This window comes from Rana temporaria, chromosome 2, assembly GCF_905171775.1.
Source record: "Rana temporaria chromosome 2, aRanTem1.1, whole genome shotgun sequence".
Taxonomy (NCBI): Eukaryota; Metazoa; Chordata; class Amphibia; order Anura; family Ranidae; genus Rana; species Rana temporaria.
In genome coordinates, this window is record NC_053490.1 from 169233292 (window position 1) to 169257617 (window position 24326).

General features: G+C 40.7%; 1 protein-coding gene across 6 annotated transcripts in view; it reads left to right on the forward strand.

Moving 5' to 3' along the window:
* The window catches only part of LMO7 (LIM domain 7), a 218670-nt gene that overhangs the window by 154595 nt on the left and 39749 nt on the right, over positions 1 to 24326 (forward strand). For 4 of the 6 annotated variants that reach the window (XM_040341385.1, XM_040341384.1, XM_040341386.1 and 1 more), the window contains exons 9-18: positions 2671 to 2923; positions 3220 to 3363; positions 3573 to 3839; positions 4422 to 4577; positions 4770 to 5459; positions 6104 to 6133; positions 10588 to 10705; positions 12680 to 12822; positions 18873 to 19488; positions 22391 to 22609. In XM_040341385.1, the coding sequence (XP_040197319.1) occupies positions 2671 to 2923; positions 3220 to 3363; positions 3573 to 3839; positions 4422 to 4577; positions 4770 to 5459; positions 6104 to 6133; positions 10588 to 10705; positions 12680 to 12822; positions 18873 to 19488; positions 22391 to 22609 (2636 nt within the window). The remainder of the gene's footprint in view (positions 1 to 2670; positions 2924 to 3219; positions 3364 to 3572; positions 3840 to 4421; positions 4578 to 4769; positions 5460 to 6103; positions 6134 to 10587; positions 10706 to 12679; positions 12823 to 18872; positions 19489 to 22390; positions 22610 to 24326) is intronic. The other 2 variants (XM_040341389.1, XM_040341388.1) reach the window with 2 other exon arrangements.

Sequence of the window (24326 nt, forward strand, 5' to 3'; positions counted from 1 at the left end):
TGAGACAGAGGGAAATAAAAAATGCAAATTGTTTTAATATGACAATAGATTTAACACTTTTTTTTTTTTTTTATTCCTCCATCCACACTGTTAGGACAATGAAGTAATCTCCCCCACTAAGATGATATGTTCTGACAGTGGGACTCTCTACTGTCAAAATACACTGATTTACGGCTGCAGATGCTAATCGGCATAAGTTCTCCAACATTTCTGTTCAACAAAAGTCAGTCTAATAATTGACTTCTGCCAAAAAGGGGTGCCCACGCATGGATTGACATGTCTGGTCCCTGTTGAACTGGCTGAATTTCGATCCATCCAATGGCCAGATTTAGATGCACTTTAAGTTCTCAGCTAGCTATATATTTATTGTTCCCAACTTTACACAAAACAGTTGAATGGTGTCTAATACTCATACCCTCCACTTCTGTTTGGAACAGTACAGAGAGAATATGAGGCCACAGACTTTGTTTTTGCATGTGTCTGAGTCAATGCAATCTATTGCATTTAGAGGCAGAGAAAAAAAAAACAAAAAAAAACCCAAATAACTTCTCAAAAATCCAAACCTTGAAAATGGCACTTCACCACCACTCCCCCAGTTATGCAGACCATGAAGAAATGATAAAAAAAAGGTCTAAACCCTAAGGAGGTCATCTACCAAAGGCAAATCCTTTTTGCACTGCAAGTGCAAACTGCACTTGAAATTGCACTGAAACTGCAGTCAATGTAGATCTGAGGGGGACATGCAAGGAACATAAACAGCATTTTAGCTTGCACATGATTGGATAATAAAATCAGCAGAGCTTCCCCCTCATTTCAGGTCTTCCCCTCAGATTTACAGCGACTGCACTTCCAAGTGCACTTGTAGTGCAAAGTGGATTTGCCTTTAGTAAATAAGCCCCTCAGTGTTTTTTTTGTTTTTTTTTGTTTTTTTTCTCATTTCTACTTTCTTCTTTTAACTTGGCTTTTCAAACAAATGCAACATTTGAGAGGTTTAATGAGGCTTAAGTTGGCCAAACACAGACTGAAATGTGGGTTCTCCCACTCAACTGAACTCAATTGTTTAATTAATAGACTTCTGTTGTAAGGGCATGTTGGAATATTATCCGACTGCCACTGATCAGTGTATTCTGACAGCAGAGGGTGCTGCTGTCTGGATCCAGTGTGTTGGGGATTCCTCCATCTACATTGTGGATCCTGAGCCACACTGTTTGCATCTATTACACATGGTGCCGCTTGGCCCTGCCACCTGATCTCTAGTTACTGGAATTGTATTGGCAGCAACTTGAGCCAATGGCTCCCACTGCTCTGAGTTCAGTGAGGAGGGGGAGAGAGAGCAGCATTGGATCGAGATCGGCTTAGGTACGTATTTAAAGGGGGAGAGGGAAACCATTTTTTTACCTTAAAAGGTTATAGTGGAACCTCGGATTGCGAGTAACCCGGTTAACGAGCGTTTCGCAATATGAGCACCATTTAAAAAAAAACCTGACTCTGCGAGTGTTGTCTCGCAAAACAAGCAGGATTCAAGCCACAGCAGTGTGCAGTACAGCGTTTGGCCTGGAGTGGGGGGGGGGGGTGCGCTGGGGCCGTTCAGAAAAATCTCTGAAAAATTGTTACCGAGCCTTTCCGAGGGTTTCAGAGTTCAGCTGAGCTGTCCTTCCTGAGTGTTTCCGAGGCTCTCTGGTGCCCCCCACCTCTGGCCACATGCGGTATTGCATGCCATTGAAGTCAGTGCGGAACTACTTATTTTCATTTCCATTGATTTTTATATTGGAAAACTCGCTTTGATATGCAAGTACTTTGGATTACAAGCATTCTCCAGGAACGGATTATGCTCGTAATCTGAGGTTCCACTGTACATCAAAAGTAAAAAAAAAAAAATCTTTTAAGTGCTTATTTTTTTTTTAACCTCCTATATATCAGACCAGAAAGAGGGGCAAAGGGATTTTTTTTGATAAAGAGGGACTGTGCCTGTAAATGACACAAACAGTTGGGAGAAAAGTATAGAGATTAGAAGGTATAAACATAAGTTTAAAAATTGATAACTTTAAAAAATGCAACATCTACCTAATCATATACTAACCTTAAATTCACGTAACTTACCAGCTTTCTGCCTGTGGCACCTAGGTGAGTGCAATGTCACACTCTTGGGGCATCTTCTCATCATATTTAGGATACAAAAGAGTCCATAAGATCCCCCTCGGCAGTAAGGGATAGAACATCTGATAATTCTTTTATTATTGTCAGGGCTTTTCTGGCCCAGTGATGGCTGGGTTTGGGTGTCAATGGGAGAGGACACGTGAAAAGAGGACACGTGAAAATCTCCACAATAGGATCACAGACAAATAAAACCGGACAGGAATTTTTACTCTTTCGCATAAAATATAAAGTTGGTTGGAGTTGGGCTTTAAGTGCAGTAAATGTAAAGAAAAGAAACTGACATCTTTAGCGGAGTTACTGCCAGTCCCAAACCGTTATCAAGCTCTTAATAAAACTGTATTCAAACACATACCGGTAATAATTTTGTAGTTTCTATTAAACTAAAATCTGTTTTACAAGTTGTTTTGCTGATTTTACTTCATCCTTCTATTGTATTTTTCAGTTTTATGGTTTTATACACTGTTATTGCTGGCCGAAATGAAGAACGAAAACCATTTTTATTTAATCTTTCAGGTGGGGAAAGTGACACAGAGTCTGAACTGACCTTCAAAATGCAGGACTTGAATAAAAATGAAATGGCTTTCAGACGCTCTACTGCTGTAGAGCCCAAAGCAGCTGGTAACTTTAACCAGTTCCTTCCGGGTAAAGCAAAACCGATAAGTTACATGCCAGCACCCCTGAGGAAGAAGAAAGTAGATAGGAATGAGGACAACAGAAGGAGCTGGGCAAACCCAGTCTTCACCGAGCCAGATGGGACATTTTCCAGGTACGTCCTTTTTATATGTATGATGACTGGCTGGGTATAATCCCTCTTATAACTATGTATGTAGGGTTGAAAAACTGCAGTGTTTCTAATAACCTTTTATGTTCACATGGTCATATTAAATGGCTTGATGTATTCCCTTTAGCACCAACATATATATTTATGTATATTAATGTTATAACTGTTGCTACGTTTCAAATATTTACATGACATCTGCTTCACAAGTCCAGGACATTAGGGGACTTTGCAAAGAGAACTTATTGAGACCAAGAAAATTAATCTGCAAAACATTTTTAAAGCAGTTCAGATTCTGACGATGATGGGAAGTTACCCGATTTGGTACTTGATGATTTAGCGCAAAGAAAGTTTCGCATAAATGCCAAGCCAGATGCAAGTTTCACTCTTCACGCTCCGGTCAAAATAGACTCTGTGAAACCTTTCAGGTCAGAGTTATAAAGTTAGCCATTGGACTATGTATATTGCGTGAATTTTCAGCTTTTACTAATTGTTTGACAAATATACTTGTTATGGATTTGTAAGTGGTTATCTGGTAAGAAAAACTGTTTGCTGTGTTGTATTTGTTAAAAGCATGCTGAGAGAAGAAAATAAGCTTGACATCAGGAGTAACTTATTGGCCCTTTTTGTACATTAGCCAAGACCAAGAATTGGTTCCGAAGAGCCAAGATGGCCAAAAAAAACATATAGGTTATGTTAGAATATCTTCAGATGAAGATGACGAATTTTCAAGAGAACTTCCAAATATTATCAAGGATGACCTCTATGCTAGAAAAGTCAGTCTACCTCCAAATCAATTAAAGGACAAGGCATTTCTGCACAAATCTGAACAAATGGAGGGTCAAGCTCAGAAAATGCGGACTAGAACACCTCATCATTGGTACAATGAATTTCAGGGATTCAGGTTTGTGTTAATTTTTTGGGCTGTTTATGTACATCATGAGTTGTGCGTAGGAGCAGCATAGATGCATGCGAACTAGAGGTTTAAAGCATGACAATCAAGATTTGTTTGTTGCTGCCAGAATGTGTTAGTTTAGAACATCTACATAATGAAAACAATAGCAACGAAGCCTACTCCTTTTTTTTCACGGCAGTATATCTGCAACAAGTCATAATACTATATGCACATGCTATTTCATAGCCATGTATGTGTCTGAGGGAAGACCTGTGGTCTTGGCTCTACCCTCATGCTATAGAGTCTCACTTCAAGGATAGTACAGTTCTTGTGTGCAACCTAGGAATTATTTTGCAAAGATTCTACTGATGGGAGTCAAGATTTCCACCATCTATCTGCTCAACACTTGGAGGTGGAAATGTGGTTTGTTAAAAGACAGGCAATTCTACAATTCTTATTGTATCAGGCACCATTGTAGCAGATATCTAGTTCTCCTCATGATATGTTTTCATAAGTGTGTAGTAATTGCTGTGAAAATCCTAAAACCTACAAACCAGATTCTCATTCAACATTTTATTGCAATGACTACAGTAAGCGAGCCATGGAGGACAGTGAATGGACATCTGGTATTGCATCCGTTTTAAAGCTGAAAACTGATGTGCTGCAAAATAAGGAATTTGAAGTTCGATCAGACATCGGTAACAGTAAAGAAGGCAAGAAAACAGTGGATCCATCTGAAAAGCCAAGGTGGTAACGATGGCATGATCTGCATGTTAGAAATGTGTGTTACCTTCCTATAACCATTTAAATCATAACCATAATTGTGTTATGTTCCGTTTGATCTTGTTTAGAACATTTTAGAGAACAAAAGTTGTAAAGCATATCATTTTATATCTGATATAGCTTTTTTTTTTTTTTTCACTTTTTTGGACGTTTCAGTCAATTTTTAATACTTCAAGCACTTCAGAAAATAACCTCTGATTTGATGTCTTCTGAAAATAAAGCAAAAAGTGACCCAACATCTGGTCCTAGACTAATACACTCTATTCCAATATCAACAAGTACTCAATCAGAACATGGCATATATACAATACCGGATCTAGAAAATGATGATTTGTTTGCACGTAAAACTGGAACATTTCACCTCAATCAAGTAATCAATCTTGGTACCCCTTTAAATCAAGTACTGGAAATTGAAAAAGACATTGTGCTACAGAATAAGAAGGAAACTGAAGATCTTCCTGATTTGGTAAAAGATGACATGATTGTGCGTAGAGCTCAATCTGAACCTAAAGAAGTTCATCTCTCAGGTGCACCAGAAATTTACAATGCAGTGCCATTTCCAGATCCTTTGACCCTTCCTGCGGAAATGCAGGCAAAGTTTCTATGTTTGGTAAAGAAACCCACAGGACCTGAAAAGGAAGATAACCAGGGAAGAGTACTTGATCCTTCTGAAAAACTCAGGAAAGATGATATGTTGACTAGGAAAGTTCAGTTGTGTCAGTCATCCCTAGCAACAACACCAAAACATTTTACCTCTGGTCCTTGCAGCGAGGAAGACCTAAAAAAGTGGGACTCAATTAGAGAGGCTAGCAAAATAAGACACAAGAAGCGCCAGTTGGTGGAAAGGTCAGACCCTGTGTTGTGTGCATTAAAGCAATCTCAGTTCTGTGTATTGGTGTGGTATGTGTTAGTGTTCAGTGTATTTGGTGGCTTTTGGATGTGTATCGACCTGGTTTTCAGGGGAAAAAAAATTAAGTTAATGCTGACTTTTACCGGAGTGTGATTTTTGCATCTGTAACTACTATCATTCCACAATTGTGTTTATCTGTAAATGTAAGACTTAAACTTTTTTTGTTTCTTTTTAAATATTGGGAGCTAGTCTTGTTTTCCTTTTTTGCATGCAGCAAAACGCATGCATTTTGGTGTATTATGATGCATTAAAAGTAGAAATCCCAATCATTCCTATGCCAGTGGTTCATATCCTTGTGCTGAAGTTGAGTGCAGGGGAAATTTGGAAACTCTTTTCATACCTACACATTATCAAGCATACTGCAATCCATATGGAACCGTGTGAATCCACCATTTAAAGTTTTCACCAGACTGAAAAACTAAATACATCTGTCTGTTAACCGTGAAAACTAAGCAAAATAATTGGCTTGTGTCTACATACTAATATGTTGTGTGATCTGCCTTGTGATTTTATGTATGTAAAAAAATAAACTTTTTTTGATGATAATGCAAACATATGATTTTTCTCCCTGGTTTCTCAGACTGCGGGAAAAACGTTCCATTGACAGTGGGTACGTTTTTAACATTTGCGAGAAAAGGATGCATTCTTCCTTTTGTGTGCAGTAATGGTGTTACTTTTATATTCACTAACTTGTGACATCCGGTTATGACTTGGCAGGGGTGCAGTGCAGATATGCATGCAGCTTTTTACATGCAAAGCGTTCAAATATTAAACATCTGCACCCTCAGGAATTTATTTCCTAGCAAGCTGTGTGTGGCTGTTTTGGAATTGTTTATGAAATGTTGCAGTGGTGACTAAAATGACAACGTGAAAAAATTGAATACTTTTGTATTTAGATCGCATCAACAGTTTACCCATTTAACCACTTCCTTACTGGGCACTTAAACCCCTTCCTGACCAGAGGACTTTTTGCGATTCGGCACTGCGTCGCTTTAACTGACAATTGCGCGGTCGTGCGACGTGGCTCCCAAACAAAATTAACGTCCTTTTTTCCCCACAAATAGAGCTTTCTTTTGGTGGTATTTGATCACCTCTGCGGTTTTTATTTTTTGCGCTATAAACAAAAATAGAGCGACAATTTTGAAAAAAAATAAAATATTTTTACTTTGTTGCTATAATAAATAGCTCAATTTTTTTTTTACGTTTTTTTTTTTATCCTCAGTCTAGGCCGATACGTATTCTACATATTTTTAGTAAAAAAAAAAATCGCAATAAGCGACTGGTTTGCGCAAAAGTTATAGCGCCTACAAAATAAGGGACAGAATTATTATTATTTTTTTTTTTTTTACTAGAAATGGCGGCGATCTGCGATTTTTATTGGGACTGCGACGTTATGGCGGACACATCGGACACATCGGACACTTTTGACACATTTTTGGCGCCATTCACATTTATACTGCAATCAGTGCTATAAATATGCACTAATTACTGTATAAATGTGACTGGCAGGGAAGGGGTTAATACTAGGGGGTGAGGAAGGGGTTAAATGTGTACCCTAATTAGTGTTCTAACTGTGGGGGAGGGGGGGTGACTGATCTGTGTCTCTATGTACAAGAGACACAGATCCGTCTCCTCTCTCCCCTGACAGCACCGCTGTCTGCGAGAGCCGGGAATGAGAGATGATCTCATATGTAAACATATGAGATCATCTCTCATTGGCCGCACAGATCGCCTAGGAAACGGCCGCTCCGATTGGCCGTTCACGGCGATCTGTGACTGGCTGTGTCCAAGGGACATGGCCAGCACAGCAGTTCCCCGCTGCGCGCTCGGGGAACGCGAAAAGGGGAGGCCGTAAAAAGACGGCCTGTTAGAGATTGGGAGCCGCGCTGAGGCCGTACAAAGTCGTACGGCCGTCAGCAAGTGGTTAAAGTCTGAAACATTCTGAAAGATGGAGCACTACAGAAAACACTAAATATATATATATATATATATATATATATATATATATATATATATATATATATATATATATATATATATATATATATATATATATATATATATATATATATATATATATATATATATATATATATATATTTTTAATAGATTTGTAGTACCTTGGCTTCCATATGAACTACAAATAATTCTTACTTTTCTAGGTCACATGTCAGTATACCTATTAGGACATTATTTCTAACAGTTTAGTTCATTAACTTTTCTAATCAACCTTTTTTTTTTTTTTTTTGGGATCTTAACGGGCTAGTGATGATTTTTCTATCCTGTTTTTGTTACTCTCTAATACATTTACTTTGAAGGAAATCTAAACTGTAACACCACTTGATATGCAGCAAAAGACGCTGAATGAAGATCCTGCAAACGTTAATCCAAGCACAGTGCTTAATATTGATTTCTTCTAGCTGAAGCACATCATTAATTGGTATTTGTTCTGGCAGCAATTGATAGATTACTGTGTGGTGTAGTTTGTGAAATGGCCAGGGTCTTCGGGTTACATCCATTTGAAACTTCTGCGATTTCCCACAAAAGGCTGTTTTGTACAGCATGCTGGCTACAAAACAGCTGTTCCATGTATACTGATGGATTCGATGATACAAGCAGAAAGCTATAACGTTCACTTTAAAAAACAAATGATTGTGCAGCTCAGTCCAAAAAATTGCAAGCGGCCTTTGTTTTTGTTCAACGCAATATGTATTACTACTAAATAGATCAAGATGTTACGCCTAATGTGGTAACTAATGTAGTCAATCTCAAAATTGACACAACTGTGTCCAGAGATCCCAAAATAAACCTGCTGTTGAAGCAGGTAAACAGGTTATTGTTACTAGTCTGGTAATTGTCCTAAAAACCCTTGAGTTTTTATCTACAGTTCAGGCTGATCCACTTAGACTGCACTTTAGACAAGCATAAAAGCTTTAATGAATGCAGTCTTTAAATATTTGACATTCCTTTTTGGTTATTGTGCATGTGACCAGTTGACATTCTCCAAATAGTCCTAGCTGCCCAGTAGCCTCTAGTTGTATAATGAGCCTGTCCAGCAGCAAACACATGACTTAATTGAGCATCGCCTGTTTACAAATTCTTGACAGCTTAATTACCGTAAGGAATTTTTTTTTCCTTACCTTTTATTTTACTGTAATAGGAAGAGGTGGGATATGCAATACAAATCAGACAGTTTTTCCTATTTTGCAATTTCCAAAAAAACTTATTAGCTTGAGTTCCATTTTAAAGGGGTTGTAAAGGTAAAAAAAAAAATCCCTAAATAGCTTCCTTTACCTTAGTGCTGTCCTCCTTCACTTACCTCATCCTTCGATTTTGCTTTTAAATGTCCTTATTTCTCCTGAGAAATCCTCACTTGCTGTTCTTCTGTCTGTAACTCCACACAGTAATGCGAGGCTTTCTCCCTGGTGTGGAGAAAGCCTCTTGAGGGGGACGAGCAGGAGTGTCGGGACACCTACAAACACACACAGCTCCTTTCTCTATCTGCAAAGTAGAGAGCGTCCTGGCCCTCCTGCTCGCCCCCTCCCCCCTCAAGAGGCTTTCTCCACACCAGGGAGAAAGCCTTGCATTACTGTGTGTAGTTAGACAGAAGAAAAGGAAGTGAAGATTTCTCGGAAGAAATAAAAACATTTAAAAGCAAAATTGAAGGATGAGGTAAGTGAAGGAGGACTGCACTAAGGGTAAAGGAAGCTATTTAGGGATTTTTTTTTCCTTTAGAACCCCTTTAAGGCTTCATGCACGTTTGGACATTTTTTTTTTTTTTTTGCAAAAGTGTACTTGGGTGTGTCACGTATTTGAGTATTAATTTCAGTGGCCAGAATAATTTTATTCTGGCCACTGAAATTAATTTGCTTTCAGGCGCTAAACGCGTTGACACACATTTAGATCCTTCTATATATTTTTTTTTTTATGCCAAAACTCCTGGACACACCAGTGTTCTGACAAAATGAGCAACCCGGCGGAATGTACAACCTGCGTCGCATTCTGTGACGTGGAATCAGCTGGCGCTCCAAACTGCGTGCACTGTGTAGGCGCAACACCTCGTGCATCCTTTCAGTGGCTGACAGTGCACGAAGGAATTTGCCTGCCAAAATGCTCGACCGACTACTGTGCATGCACACGGCGGAAATCAACTAACACAACATTTGCGTTCTGTAGGCAATACTTTTATACTTGTGTAGATAAGCTCACTCGATTTCTGAAATTAGTTTGCTAATTCAAAATGGGGTTTGGTATAGCAAGATGTCTGCTGCTCCGCCTGTTTACTGTAGGTGTGATGAGATTGGGTGTAAGGTGTACCAAGATGGCCTTAAGAACGTAAATTTCATAACTGTTGGTTGATTTCAACCGTGCGCATGCGCAGTAGTCGGTCAAGCATTTTGATGGGCAAATTTCTCGGTGCACTGATGTCAGCTACTGAAGGGTTGTATGGCACGTTGTGCCTGCGGTTTGGAGCTACAGCTGGTTGGGCATTCTGCCAGGTTGCTCATTTTGTCACAACAGCAGCAGTGTTTTTTGTTTTGTTTTTTCTCCCTAGAATCTATAAAAGCCTTTGTGGGTGTCTATGTAGGCCAACATGCAGAGGCATTTAGAGGCAGGAGAAAAAAATGACCAGGAGCTGCTGAAAACATTTTCTGCATGCATGAGGCCTTTATATATATCGGATGAATCAATGCTAGAGTACATATCCTCTAAACACACATCATCTATTAAACACACATAATTATGCAGGGGTCTGCAATAATATATGCTTTCGATCTTTTGGAAAGGCATTGCTCAAATTATGTTGCATAAAGTTTACAGCTTTGCTTTAATTAACAGTATGTATGTAGTGCTTAACTTTGCTTTTGCATTTGTTTCCTGATGCATGACTTTTAACTTTGTGAAAACACTTTGGAATTTTTAATGCATTTTATAAAATATATTATGTTAAATGTTTTCGGAAGTTAATTTGTATAGTGAATTATGACATACGGGGAGCCTTTATTTTATAATTCTGAATCCTGATTTTAAATTTGTAATATATATATATATATACACTAACAGGAGTAAATCATTTGAAAACTGCAATGCAGAAGAACTTCAAAATCTGAGAAAAATTCGCTTTGATGAAATGCAAAAAATAAAGGGCGAGTTACAGGAGCAAGATCAGAAATGGCAAGATGTAAGTGCACTGGCCAATACCTTCTGCTGTTACACACTTCATTACATTAAAGTGTATATAAAGCTATATGTTTATTTTTTGGGGTTCTAACCTCTGTCTAGTTTTTATTACCGTCTGTGGGATTAATTTTATCTGTTCTGGTGACTTATGTTATTAAAAATTAGAAAAAAAATCAAAAATTTGGCGTCGGATTATAGGGGAATTCTTTTCAAGTCAAGCATTTCTTAAAGACACGATTTTCAGGTGATTTCCCCATGCTTACAAAGTGGAAAATAAATTCTCCTTATTTGTACCCACCCCCCCACCTAAAGTGTATGGGTTTTATTGCCAAAACTTTTACTTTAGATATATTTTTACAGCAGTGGTCTCCAACCCCTGGGCTGTAGATCGATACTGGTCCATGGCCTATTGCTGGCCAGGCCACACAATGGGAGAGGAGCAGTAGCCTTGGTCCTGACAGGACTATTACAGACCGTGGCTGACGCTCGCCACCTGCTGTGCGGCTGTGTCACTGAGCCTGTGTGTGAGAGACTTTCATATTAACAAGCATGTAAGCACCCACTTGTTAATATATGTTTTGGCAGTTCCCCCCTCCAGATCTTCAGCTCCTCCCACCCTCTACCCTACTAATAGGATGACATTGGCGGTGGGGCAGGAGACCCGGGAGAAAATATGAAAACTGCCTCTACCTTGCCACAGGTAAGAAGAGGCAGACACTGGAATGGGGCAGTGTGATGGGACAGTGAGAGAGGAAAGAAGGAATGATAGCATGACTGTCAGGGGCCTGTGCTTGCAAGGGGCACTGTGACAGGGCCTGTGCTTTCAAGGGGCACTGTGACAGGGCCTGTGCTTTCAAGGGGCACTGTGACAGGGCCTGTGCTTTCAAGGGGCACTGTGACAGGGCCTGTGCTTTCAAGGGGCACTGTGACAGGGCCTGTGCTTTCAAGGGGCACTGTGACAGGGCCTGTGCTTTCAAGGGGCACTGTGACAGGGCCTGTGCTTTCAAGGGGCACTGTGACAGGGCCTGTGCTTTCAAGGGGCACTGTGACAGGGCCTGTGCTTTCAAGGGGCACTGTGACAGGGCCTGTGCTTTCAAGGGGCACTGTGACAGGGCCTGTGCTTTCAAGGGGCACTGTGACAGGGCCTGTGCTTTCAAGGGGCACTGTGACAGGGCCTGTGCTTTCAAGGGGCACTGTGACAGGGCCTGTGCTTTCAAGGGGCACTGTGACGGGGCCTGTGCTTTCAAGGGGCACTGTGACGGGGCTTGTGCTTTCAAGGGGCACTGTGATGGGGCTTGTGATTGCAAGGGGCACTGATAAAGGGGACTGCACTGTAAAGGGATGCTAAAATCATTAGTGTCCCTTTACAGTGCAGCCCCCAATACACCACTGTACCCCTTTACAGTGCAGCCCCTGTTACAGTAATGAACAAAGGACTCAGCTGTTATGAGGGGGGGCCTTTATGTAGAAGGGAATGGATTACTCTCTGGGACTGCTTCTTTAAAGGGGGAGCTGGTAGGTGAAGGGTGACTGTGGACACTGTAAATATGGGTTGTGGTGTGATGGGGGGCTAAGGACAGACTCTGTGAATGTCCAGTCAAATATTTTAAACCCCACAGGAATGGGCACCTGCACTGTGTTTAAGAGCATTGTGGGATATGGCATACTCTGCTTTTCAGGAGGCAGCAGTGAGGTCAAGTGACCTTTTTCATGCAGGGTCCACTTTATGTATACAAAGCACTACGACAGATGACCTTAGAATGACACAATTGGAAAGAAATTTTAACTACCAGGTTGAAAATATATTCCAAATTCTCCTGTGTCACAAGGCAAACAGACAAACATATGGGCCTCAACTCCCTTCTTGATTTTTTTTTTAAATACTACCACAGTTGAACATTATAGGTTTGAGCAAAGGTGGTTAATTTTCTGAAATTTGACAAATACATGATTGTGCTTTATTTTACTTGCTAAGGACCTGGCAAAATGGAAAAATCGCAGAAAAAGCTTCACATCAGATCTTCAGAAGAAGAAGGATGAAAGAGAAGAAATTGAAAAGATTACAAATGAACCTCCTGAAAGGACTTATAAGACTTTCAAAGAAATGCGTAAAGAGAGGTAGGTTTGCCTGTGTTAATGACAGTTAAAGCCCAATCCCAGCCCAAATCTTTTACTTTGTATAGAGTAGAAGATGGTTGAAGCCACTATCAGGTTTATTATGGCCTGTAAGGATTTTAAACCCCATACTTTAGTAATTCGTAAACAAACTACCAGTTTTAGTTAAGCTGGTCATACACTGCACAAAATATGCTCTGCAGCTCTGTCAATTGCCTCCCGCCTGACCTCTCTAGATTGAAAAATTGATGTAACCAGGTGGAAAAGTGTTGGACATAAGTATCAGATGCTGTCTCAGTTTGGGTATTTTTACAGCCGGCAGGGTAGGCTTTCAAAATACAATAGCTGCAGTGGGAGATTCATCCATCTCTTCTGTGTATTACAAATGATAACAGAACGAATATGACGAAACAAAATGATTAACTTGACAAACTAATCTGAGTTTTTCATTGTGCAGATCTTTAGTAGTTATGTCCGTTAGACATTATTCTGAGTAAAGTAGTGTACATACTATCAGAAAATTAAAACAAAATTCTGTATGAGGCGTGATCTTTTGATTTTCGTATAGTGTGTACACCACTTTCGACATCCAACATTCTGAAGGAACAACATTTTTACGTGAATAGAACTAATGATTTTTGTGTTTGTACGCCGTTTTTTTTCGTATGAGAAAGACTGTGCATGGATCAGAAACAATAAAAAAATGAACTTTTGTCGTACGAGATTTTTCATACATCCTTGGTTTTGACTTGCTGAGATAATACCGCTCTAATCTCCGAAACCACAGCAGAGAGAACAAAAAGCTAACGAAAACATCAAGACTTGTGTTTAAATGAGTGGGACATAAGTCCGAGTTCAGTATCCACCAAAGAATGGGCTCAAAAGTGCACTTCAGCCACCCATCTGACATGCTGCTTCATGTGGACATAACAACTTTCACACCCCCATTGTCTACAGCCTATTTTTCAATGCGCAGTGGACTTATTGGACCTGAATTCACAGATTTGTATCATTAATATTATCGGTCAAAGAGTTGAATTTGCAACTCTCTTGTAAAGAGCCATTTCCTTTTTAACCTAAGGTAGACTCCACTTCCCTCCTTAATGAGGACAGTCCTTTCTTACCCCTGTCCTGTACCAAAACATGGCAAGAAAATTTGCCAATTGCCTTAACCTGTGATATTATTTTTTTTTTCTTTTAGTTAATCGGTTCAGATTCTTGCATCCTCTCAAGTGATGTGGATGCAGGGATCTCCTTGTTGTGGTGCCATTGTATTCTGACAGTAGGGACAAGCTTTTTCAACCCCCCCCCCCCCCGAAGCAGCTGATTGAATGCTGGACACTCTGACAGAAGCCATTTTAACGATTTGCTTCCTGAACAGAGGGGGCTACAGACAGATCAAAATCCCAATACCAGTGTACCCAGCTTTACTTTTGCTGTATTTAGGGCTGTGAGAGTTTACTTCACATCCATGACCTCTTTTTGCAAGCTGGAGGCCCTTTTTATGTTCTACCTGTGGGGGTCCTCCTAGAGAATACCCTGCTTTTCCTGCCACCATTGCTAGATGGACCAGGCAACTACTTTCCAAGGCATTTGACATTAAGGACAAGGTTAATTTCTTTGCCATTAGAGCCCATTCCCCCAGGTCTGTTATATCTTGGGCCTTTCCGCTTAAAACGTGTCTTGGTTTTACAAGGTTGCCACCTGGTCCTCTGTTCTAAGCTTTACCAGCAGGATGTCTGTGCCCCTGTTGGTGAGATTTACCCTTTTTATTTGTACCATTATCACTACGAGTGAAAGTAAAACTGTAAATCTTTTTATTTTATTATTCCAACAAAAGTTTGTTTTGCAGATGTGGAGTACATACATTGTCTTCTTTGCAATATGGGTTAGTTACATGCATCTCAACCATAATGATAACCAACAACATAGCCACATCAGCAGTTTCACATTGTCCCCTTTATTTCTCTTAGCCCATCGTTTACCCAACAGTTATTACCAATAGTCTGTCCACCAATAGTTCCACTGAGGCTAGTCCCAGCACATCCAGCCATGGTGCCCACAATTTCTCTAACTTATGTGCACTTCCCCTGTGCTGGTATACCAGATTTTCCATTTCTAATACTGTACCAATGTTGTCAATCTATTCTTTTATGGTCGGAGGAGCCTCAGACTTCCAATGTATCATAATTGGTTTTCTAGCCTGAAATATAACTCTATGTATAGCCTCTCTGCTGTGCACTTCCCACTCATATTCTTCCAGTGCACCCAGGAGACATGCTCTCGGGTCCTGAGGAAGGGAGACTTTAAATAACGGTTGACTGTAGTCACTACTGCCCAATATGTGTGTTGATTAAGGCAACGCCGCAGCAGGTGTATAATGTCTCCATGATCTTGTTTACATCTTGTGCATGTGGCGTCAGGCTGCAGGTTCATCAAATGGAGTCTGTGGGGGGGGGTATAGTAAGTTCTTAACTGACAATTGCGCGGTCGTGCGACGTGGCTCCCAAACAGTGGCTTCCTTTTTTTCCCCACAAATAGAGATTTCTTTTGGTGGTATTTGATCACCTCTGCGATTTTAATTTTTTGCGCTATAAACAAAAATAGAGCGCCAATTTTTTAAAAAATTCAATATTTTTTACTTTTTGCTATAATCAATATCCCCAAAAAAGATATAAAAAAAACATTTTTTTCCCTCAGTTTAGGCCGATACGTATTCTACCTATTTTTGGTTAAAAAAAACGCAATAAGCGGTTAACGATTGGTTTGCACAAAATGTATAGTGTTTACAAAATAGGGGATAGTTTTTATGGCATTTTTATTAAGTTTTTTTTTTTTTTTTTTACTACTAATGGCGGCGATCAGCGTTTTTTTTTTTTTTTCGTGACTGCGACATTATGGCAGACACATCAGACAATTTTGACACATTTTTGTCATTTTCACAGCAAAAAGTGCTATAAAAATGCATTGATTACTGTGAAAATGACAATTGCAGTTTAGGAGTTAACCACTAGGGGGCGCTGTAGGGGTTTAGTGTGTGACCTCATGTGTTTCTAACTGTAGGGGGGCGGGGCTGAACATGTGACGTCATTGATCATCTTTCCCTATATCGGGGAACAGACGATCAATGACCTCATCTCCCTGTTCTTCAGCTCCTGTGACCAATCGCGGGACACGGCGGCTATCGGGTCCCGTGGTCATGGAGCTTCGGACCGGGTCGCGTGCGTGACCCGGTCCGCGGGTCCCGTGGTCATGGAGCTTCGGACCGGGTCGCGTGCGTGCGCGACCCATGGCTGGGCTCTTAAAGGCAATGTACGTGCCTGTGCCCAACCGTGCCATTCTGCCGGCGTATATCGGCGTTGGGCAGTCCTTAAGTGGTTAACAGGATGTATATCTGGGTAAGTCTTTGGGATACATTCAGTAAGCACATGCCCACCGCCTGAAAGATTTCCTCCCATTGTTCCACATCCAACTGCCCAACGTCTGTCTCTCACTTCTCCCTTACTTTCAGGGGATGCTGTTACCAGTTCCTAGCAGAAATGTTTAAAGTGATTGCGTTAAAAAAAAACACTGCAAGGCAATGGCATAATGTGCTAGTATGCATCACATAATAGAACATTATGAAATACTTGCCTTGGAACAATCCTTCCAGTGGCACACTGTCACCACAAAGGTTTCACCTGTTCCCCTGGTCTTTCTTCTGGGTTGGTGAGCTCAGACTATGTAATTCGGCCAGAGCTGCAATGGCGTCACTCCTACGCATGCTCGCGTGAGACCTCCATTCCAACACGAAGCTCTGAAGTTCCTGCAAGGCAGGCCAGACCTTCAGAGTGCATGTGCCAGTGAAGTCGTTGGCTGCATGCAGGGTCACTATCTTCTAAACGTTGGACGTTTAGGAGATATTAATTTTACCTACAGGTAAGCATTATTCTAGACTTGCCTGTAGGTAAAAATGACAAAGCAAAGTTTACAACCGCATTAAGGGGGGTTTATATCAACCTTCTCAAAGTTCCCAAACCTAAACTGGGGAAGTGCCTCATGTATCTGAAACACTCAAATGTCTTCATTCAGGAAAAAACATGTTGCATATCCACAAGGTTTGTCATAGCTTCTCTTCATTGAGGTGACTTTGTAGCCCCTGTGTAAACTAAGGATGTGTATCTGCATGTCCCCATCCTTTCAGCACATCAACGCTATTTCCTGTTCTTTTTTTTTTTGGACTCTCAAAACTACCAGTTGTAACCCAACTGTTTGGTCTATTTTCTTCACTCTGAGTATTTGTGAAGTACTATCTCCTGTGTAGAGTGCAGTCTTGCTGCACTCCCAGAGTATTCCCTTTTTAGGGGATATCTTGATGACCTCATATTGAGGCTGCAGTTGGCACAGGTTCAGACTGACATGATATGGACAGTCTGGATTTTAAAGGTTTGGTTGGATCCTGAACCTTTACAAGTCTGTGCTGCAAATGACATATTGCTTTGAGTATCTGAAACGTATCCCAGGTTCAGCTTAAACCAGAGTTATTTCCAAAAAATAACTAACTACTGCCAGACTTGCGCTACAGTCCACATATCTACATATCAGTTCTGGGCTTGATGGTCACCAGGCAGTTCCAAGGCAGACCCTTACAATTCCCCATTCTTTTGTCGTGGGACAAATACTGTATGTGTAGTCCCTAGACAAACCGCTTTGCCTTTCATCAAAGAAGGAGTCCTAGACATTGTCATTACAGGGAAATTGGTCTCTGGACAAATTTCCATCTCACAATCCTTATTCTATTGCTTTGAGTTATTTGATTGTGGAAAAACACTGGGTCTCTGTGCTGTTGGGTCATCCAATCCAGATGGAAAACACCACTGCAGTGGTATGCATTAATTATGCAGCAGAAACCAGAAGCAAAAACAGGCAAAAATATTATATCCTGGGCAAAACGCCATGTTTCCCACCTTGTCTGCCATTTACTTTCCAGATAAAATTGGCAGGCTACCTCAGCCAGCTGTGTCTGGACCAGAGAGACTAATCCCTAAACAAGTGTTTCAGGACCTGTCGCCAGTGCGGTAAGCCAGGTGTGTGGACTTCCTGGCCTCCAGATTCAACGAAAAACTAGTTAAGTTTGTCTCCAGGTGCAGAGATCTGTGGGAGCAGTACAACCTGGTCTGTGCCATTCCTCCTCTTCCTCCTTCCTCCTTCCTCCTTCCTCCTTCCTCTTCCTCCTCCTTCCTCTTCCTCCTCCTTCCTCTTCCTCCTCCTTCCTCCTTCCTCTTCTTCCTCTTCCTCCTCCTTCCTCTTCCTCTTCCTTCCTCCTCCTTCCTCCTCCTCCTCCTGTAACTCCTTACCTGTTACTGGGACCTTTGCAGACACCATACAAGCTGTTCAAGCTGCATTAGTTTTCTTTTTGTAGAAGAATTGTAGAAAAAACATTGAGATGAGAAATTGGAGCCACTGCTTAGTTTTTAAAAGATTACTTAAAAGCAAAATGTCTTGATGGTCCACGTCTTGACGGATAGCAAAGGCATAGTTGTCTGACACGATCCCTATAACTGAAGTTTGAACTCTTATGCACTGGGTACTGGTTAATAAGAAGCTTATGGTGAAATTACATGGCACTGTGAAGAAATTGAAATGGGTTTGGGATCCTTTGATCTCTTGTCTGTCAGGGAACCTTAACCACCATCTTCTAGAACATTAAATCATTGGACCACTGGAGAGGTCCCTGAAATTTTTTTTTTTTCCTCGAACTCCCCGATGGTTTCTTCCCCACCTCCCTGTCTCACCCACCCCTTCCGTTTTCTACCCCACTTTCTTTTTTTTCTGTTCCTTAATCTCGTTTTTTTTTTTTTTCTTTGCCTCAAGTTGGCTAGTACCACTGGTCTACACATGCTAGTCTTACCTTGAGATATGTTACCATGGCTATTACCACTTCTGTATTGTAAAGTGTGACTTTCTATGCCTATATACAGTGTCTTAAAGTATGCATACCCCTTAATTTTTTAATCACGGATGTGTTTTTTAAAGAGAGAATTTTTAGAAATATGTTTATTTTTTATTTTTAGGGAGAATAGAGACAATGACAATTCCAACAATGGGCAGCAAAAATCAGAATACAGGAGACAGTATTCATCCAGTGATGATATTTTCGGTGAATCAACTGTACCATCTAAACCAGCACTAGAAAAGAGTTACACCATTGACATCCCATACACAAGGAGTACAAAGGTTTCCTTGCATACTACGCAAAATTCTCATAAACCGAATGAAGATTTAATGCAGTTTGATGAACCCAGTTCTGATGTTGATGTTGATGTTGTTGTGCCTCAAAACAAGGTTCATAGTGATGTAAGTGTCACTGTGAAAAGCTCTCAGAAGGAGATAAAGCCTGTAGGCAAGACAATGTCTGTTGATGATTACACCCCTTATGTTCGTAATTCCACCTATTCAACAACGAGTTATGTAAAGCAAGAAAACTCATTGCCCATTCAAACCAATAGTGTGCAAAGCCAGAACTTTTCATCCAGCTCCCTAAACACAGAAAGCAAGCCCAGCGGAATTTCTTCTTCACTGCCAAGAGGTTTCCAGAAAACGGACACTAAACGATTGTCGTCTGTGGTTACACCGAGGCCTTTTGGATCCCAATCTACAGGAATCACTTCACTAACCAAATCTTACACAGTAAGCCCACCTCCCTTTTATTTTTTGTATTGATTTTAGTATGCCCAAGGCAATGATAAACGCATTTTAATATTGGTATACCGAAATCCTATTTGTTTACATACGTTTCTGTTCTCGCTTGTATATATCATGGAGATCTGCATTAGCACACTGACTATTCGGCTCTCTACATAATTTCCACTCTTCTGTTCTCCTGAAAGCACAATCTCATTTTGAGATTTACAATGCAAACCTATTTAAATTGATTAGATTAAAAAGGCAGACTGATGCAAAAGAGAAACTCCAGAAGGATGAGGTAAACTATGTAGAAAATGACAAACCAGATCCAGCCAAAACGTATTTTCTTTGGATACTGCAAAGGGATTTAAAATTTCCACCAACTTTATGTACCCTTGTTATTGAAACAAGAATTGATAGGAAATGTCATCAGTGAAGGTGCAAACCGCATTAAATACTTTTTTTTTCTTAGTAAAGCAAAAGATAAGCTAGAAGCGCTTATTTTTTTTCCCCACTCCCTCCTAAGAAACATCCCCTCATTGCCTATACTAGTAACATGTCAGTGTGTAACATGCTATTGATAATATCCTATGCTTTACCTACAAAAAAAAAATCCTGTAAAACATTACATTACTTGTAATGGGGGGTCATACTATGTAGAACCAACATAACTGCTTCAATTTAAATCTAAATACAGCTGTTTTTATGTGTGGACTTTCAGGATTAATAAATAATGAAGACTAACGTGCCTATAAATATTTTGGACCTAGACAAATCTTCTGAAAAATTGGGTTCCAGGAACTATAGCATTGCCCTGTTAATGAGGGCCTAACCCCTGACACTAGTATTGGTGGTAATGGATTACTGCTGTGTACTACAGCAAGTGGGCATAGCTGTAATAATTTAAGGTGCCCCAATTTAGACCCACAGTCAACAAAGATGCACCTGTAGCATCTACCTGCTGGTAGGAAGTGGTCTTGTTTTGGTTTTTGGAAGGTCTAAACCAGCCTTTCTCAACCTTTTCAACCGAGAGGAACCCTTGAAATAACTTTCCGGTCTCAGGAAACCCCTGATAAAATTGACTATAGCTAAAGCTCATGATTAGTGTGATGGTCAGTGGGAAGAATGCCCCTCTTACACTTGCGGTCATTGGGAAGAATTAACGCCTTACAGATGGTTAAAAAGATCAATGCTGTCAGTGGGAACTTATCAGAGGTGCAGAAATTTCTCCTTGCTCAAGGAACCCCTAGCAATCTTTTGGAGGAACCCTGGTTGAGAAACCCTGATCTAAACTGTAAGCATGTTCTATGTTTAGCTGTAGCATCCATGAACAAATGGAATGAAAATCCTAAAACAAATTGCCATAAATATTACAGGGGTTGGATATGCTGGTACCATCTGAATGCCTTCAGATATACTTTATAATAGTGACAAAAATATTACAGATGCTGGCAACAAACACTTTTCATGCTCTTCACAAAAATGTTTACGGTTGGCACTTAGTGGTGCTACCCTTGCATAGCAGTTCACTGTTTTTTTTTCCCTCTGTAATGGTGATGTAGTATTTTTTGCTGTCTGACACTTCAGCACCGCTCCATGTGGTTGACGGCAAGGTTTAAGCTGTTTTTTTCCTGTGCCGAGCACTGAAATTGTCTGCTGCCGCCGATAAATGTGTAGGCATTCTCCCACACAACTTCAGACATTAGAAGCTTCAAGCAGAATGAAACCCTCCAATCCTTTACAGCCAAGGAAACTGACATCTTGGCCTCTGTCTAATCTGCAGTTGCCATGGTGCTGCATGTGTCATCAGTTATGACATTAGCGATTTGATAGCTTGACAGTTCAGTTGATGGCAAAAGCATTTATACCTTAAATGTACCAGTTTTGGGAGACTGTTAAAGCGTTTGTTAACCTCAAAAAATAAATACAGATCCTGCTCCCTTAAAGCCTGTTGTGCAGCACAGTGCTTGTGCTGTGTCATTTGGACCCCCGTATCGCCTGAAATACCTGGCTGATACTGCATGGCTATGCCCTGCCCTCTGCAAACAGACCACGATAATCCTGGCTGCTGAGCTCTGGCATTGTGGCCTGTTTGCGTGCCTCCATCGCATGAAGCCTGCTGTCTCCTGTGTCGTTCTCCCCCTTCCTCTCATTTCTATCTGTCTCTGCTTGTACAATGTGCCCGCCTCCCCTTCCCTACTGCTCTTACTGCTTTCATATCTTCTATTACATGCTCCCATCCTCTCTGCACTGTTAAAATATTTGTGCCTGTCTTCTGTAAAAAATAAAATAAAAACTGTATGATTATACCTGTATGAGCTCCGCTCCCGCCGCTCTGCTGATTGGCGGCTCAGCGATCTGATCTCCCCTCCTCTCTGGTTGACGTCAGTGGGAGGGCTCGGCCATGCCCACTGCAGCTGTGAGCCAGAGACAGAACAGAGGAGAGGAATCGGCAGCGGAGCTCATACAGGTACAACCGGACAGTTTTTTTTTTTACAGAACACAGGGACAATTATAAAGGTGCAGAGAGGATAGGAGCATGTAATAGAAGTGGGTTAACAACCGCTTTAAATCAGTGGGTTTAGTTCAGATTTTGCATGCTGCTATCCGTTTTCTATTATCCACTACAGAAAGTCTGACACTCTAAGTGTCAAAAGGTGAGGAATAGGAAATTCCGCCTACAATGAACTGAGATTTGCCTACCATACATAGGTTTCAGCTGAACACTGTCCAATAGAAGTCAGTCACTGTTTTACAGAGGAACTACATACAGTTTAAAAACATTGCTTTATTGTATTGCGACTTTAATACTATATATCGGTTTGCACATAGTTGAGAAGGTTAACTTTTTTTTTTTGCATGATGCAGTTAACAGAAATGTGGTGTTTATTTTTATTTTTTTCAGTTGGATGATACACGAAGGTATAATGGTTCATCTTTCACCTCCAATTACAAGACAGAGGTAAATAAACCCAGCAGTACATTCCAAAGTGAGAAAGATGAGGCTCGAAGTGAAGACGATGAGAAGAAAGATGTGAGCCAAAGTATTTCCTCCACAACATATGATTTCAAGCCAGAGAAGACCAGTGTGTCTCAGACTGTTGCCATCAATTCTAGCTCTATGGTAATTACAGAATTTTTCTTCATACATAAACCCTTTAATGTAATCTGGTACTTGGAACCAGTACACCAACGTTGCTCTGCCTATAACTGAGGGATCCAGAGTTGTAGGATCATGGCATATGCGCATAGAGAAGCTGGGTTAGCACAGGGCACCGAAATTACATCTTTTGTCCACCAATCGCAGGGTGGCCCCATTTCGGTCTATGTAAAATGCAGCAGGGCTGGGTGTTGTGGCCTTTGTATTGTGTTCCGATCGAAAGTTGAGTTGTGGTAAAACCAGTGTTTTTTTTGTAAAAGCTCTAATGTTTCTAATACAAAATATGGTACTGCCATTTACAAATTTAAAGGCTGGTTTTATTTTTCCTTCATTATTCTGGTAAAATGAACGAGAAATAAAAAAAAAAATGCTTTATAAATGAATAAAGAGAAAACATAGCTGCTAGTAAATAGTTAATAAGGTCTAATTTGTGTAAATTGATAGGTTAAGAGGTTAGGAAAACTTAAATTTACTTTTCCTTTTACATGTACATGGTTTGTTTGAACTGGCCTGGGCATAAAATATGGTTCTTCAATATTTACTTATAAACAATAACTAGTTCATGTATTAATGAAGCTTGCAACCATTTGTTTGCAGGCTGCATTCATAGAGTAGCTGCTTTTAGTGATCCCAATACACAAAGCATAACTAATCTAAGATTTACAGCTGGGTCCTGCTGTTTGTATCAGGTGCACCGCTTGAAGGCTTTTTCAGGCAAGAGCCGCTGACATCATCCCTTGTCCATAACGAGACCCAAGTGTCACAAAGCAGCTGAGTTGTGCCCCCTTTAAATCGGTTGCCACTTATATTGGTGGTTAGATCATGGGGTGACCTTTTACATACATCTAGGAGGATCATTGATGTCATTGGTAACTTATTTAGAAAATAAGTATTTACTAGTCCTAAGCTGCTGGCTCTGTGGCTGTGTCAGCCTTAGATTTCTTCTGACATCAGACAGAGGGGAATCATTGTGCCATTGCTCGGGGAACCCTTGGCAACGTCTGTAGGAGCCCTTGTTGAAAAAGGCTGCTGCTAATTGTTTGACCTGTGCAGGTTATATGCATGAAAGTGTTAGTGATAAAAAAAAAAAGTTCTACTTGCCTGTTCTGTGCAATGGTTTTGCACAGAGCAGCCCTGAACCCTCTTTGCTATTGGGTTCCCCCTGCCAAGTGCCACCAATAGCAAGCCTCTGGCCTGCCTCCACTCTCTCCTTTTATTGTCTCACTGGCTGTTATTGACCGCAGCCAATGGCTCCTGCTTCTGTGTGAGCGAATGAGAGAAAAGAGACCCAAAGCTCTCATGCACATTACTGGATCAAGATGGTTGGGGGAGCTGCACCCAGAAGTTTTTTTACTTTACTGAATAGAATTCATTAAGGTAAAAATAATTTTGCCGTTAGAACCACTTTAATAAAATCTATGGATAGTTTTATCAAAACTGGAGCAGCTGTGCATGGCAATCATTCGGTTTCTATCTTCAGCTTGCTCAGTTAAACTTTAAAAAGTAAGCTATAAGCAGGGGCGGACTGACTATTATAGCTGCCCCGTCTCTCCAGTACCTTTTCAGAGAGTGTGTGTGTATATTGTGTATGTATATTGTGTATGTATACTGTGTGTGTGTGTATACTGTGTGGCCCCACAAGCTCCTATTGCCCAGGGGGCCCCATAAGCTCCTATTGCCC